Source organism: Chelmon rostratus, chromosome 7 (genome assembly GCF_017976325.1).
Source record: "Chelmon rostratus isolate fCheRos1 chromosome 7, fCheRos1.pri, whole genome shotgun sequence".
Lineage (NCBI taxonomy): Eukaryota > Metazoa > Chordata > Actinopteri > Chaetodontiformes > Chaetodontidae > Chelmon > Chelmon rostratus.
In genome coordinates this window covers 28,599,635-28,601,569 of record NC_055664.1, presented here as the reverse complement: position 1 = coordinate 28,601,569, position 1,935 = coordinate 28,599,635, and the positions used below count along the sequence as shown (strand labels likewise).

The window sequence follows — 1,935 nt, the reverse complement described above, 5'->3', positions numbered from 1 at the left end:
GTCATGTGACTCTCTGCTTCAGGTGAATAAAGGTGTTGAACAAAGTCGGTTTAAGCTGAATGACTTTGGATCAGATTTATTCCCACACTGCGGTTTAAACTACAGACCTGCAGGAGAAGCATCACTGTGCTTCACTTCCTGCCTCTGCTGGGCTCCGCTGGGCGTGGCGTCATGTGACCCTCTCATGCTGAACATTGTTGTGTATTAACTGTCTTTATGGTTCACGCTGCTGATCCTGTTCAGCTGCTTCATGCCTTCAGATTCACACGTTCCTTCTGTTCTTGTTCTGATTGTTGTGTTAACATCTGGCTGAGGGGCAGCTGCTGAGAGCTAGCCTGCAGGCTAACACCAGCACACTGACAGTGAAGATGATGATGACGGTGCAGCATGGAAATAAATACAGGAAATCTTTATAAACGGAACAAATCTAAAGGATTCAGGAAGAAAGTGCAGAAAATGTCTAAAAAATGTTTTAATGTAATGTTAAAGGTCATCACGTCCAAATGCTTTTAAACTGAAGACACGCAGGAAGTGATGTCACAGCAGCAGCAGCAGCTTTATACAGTAATGTTCCAGTGAATCAGCCAAATCTGATCTGTTTCACTGATGATGAGGATGATGAGGAGGGAGACATTAATTAACAGGATGAAGGCCTTCTGGTTCCTGTTATGATTTCAATCAAATCCAACTTTATTGAGTTGACAGCTGCTGGGAGCAGTTTGAACAGGAGCCCTGGGGGGACACACTGTGTCCACATGTGATTCACCAGCAGTCCGTCCAGTGTGTGTCAAACACACACACACACACACACACACACACACACTGTGTTCTTTTTTTCAGATTATCAAACGTTAAGCGTCATAAAACAGCGAAACACTTTGATTCGTTCTGTTCGACAAACAAAAACCAAAGAAATTAAAACTGAATAAAATCATTCCAGAGACATCTGAGAAGCTGAATGAATGAGTGAATTATTGTTTCTACACACAGAAAAACAGACTGGAAATAAACTGAAATATCAAAAACATCTTTTAAAACATGGTTGATTCTTCTTCTTATTGATTTATGTTATTATTAGCTATTTTCTTTTTGTACGCCTCCTTAATGTCTGCTTGAATTTGCAGTTAAACTGCAGCATGTTTCCTTTTCTGCTTTAAAAAAGTCCAAACTGAGACTTTTATTGTGTTTACAGGAAGTCTCTTCTTCTTCTTCTGTGGTTAAAGTATCACAAATAAACCAAAAAACAGTATTTGTTTCGCTGTTTTGGTGAAAAACTGCAGAGAATCTGCTGTTTTCTCCATGAACAGCAACGTGTGTCAGCTCATGTTCACTACTGATCAGTTCAGTCATCAATCGGCCTGTTCGATTAGTGACGTCAGCAGGAGGTGAAAGTTGATATCGGAGCTGAAAATGTTTCTCTCTCTCTCTCTCTCACACACACACACACACACACACACACACACACACACACACACGCACACGCACACCTGTTTGCAGTTGGAGCATCATACAGGTCAATCACAGCAGCCTTTCAGTCAATACAACAACCGATCAATCGCAGTGATTGACAGATGATCAGTATCAGCTGCGCAGACTCTCAACAGATCGACCCGGGACGCACAGGGGCGTCCGTGCGCGTGCACGTCGGGGGTAAATGCATGTTTTCTGTGTGTGTGTGTGTGTGTGCGCGCGCACTCACGGTGTTCCGGAGGTCCTGCAGCGCTACGCTCATCCTGGAGCTCCGTCCCCGAAAACAGAGCGCTACCGTCGGCCGCTCCGCCGGCCCATCCTCCCCGGCTGTCCGTCCGTCTATCCTCCGTCTGTCCGTCTGCCTGTGTCCGCCCTTCTCCTTCTCCTCCTTCTTCTTCTCTTTCTTCCTTTTCTTCTTCTTCTTCTTCTTTTGTCCGTGCAGCAGCAGCAGCAGCAGCGGGAGAC

General features: G+C 44.9%; 1 protein-coding gene across 3 annotated transcripts in view; it reads right to left on the bottom strand.

The window, feature by feature from the left end:
• Positions 1-1,935, bottom strand: part of ece2b (endothelin converting enzyme 2b) — a 27,270-nt gene extending 25,335 nt beyond the window's left edge. For all 3 annotated transcript variants that reach the window (XM_041940038.1, XM_041940039.1, XM_041940040.1), the window contains exon 1: positions 1,700-1,935. Coding sequence is in view for 1 of the 3 variants with exons in the window: in XM_041940040.1 (XP_041795974.1) it covers positions 1,700-1,732 (33 nt within the window). In the remaining 2 variants the exon portion in view is untranslated. The remainder of the gene's footprint in view (positions 1-1,699) is intronic.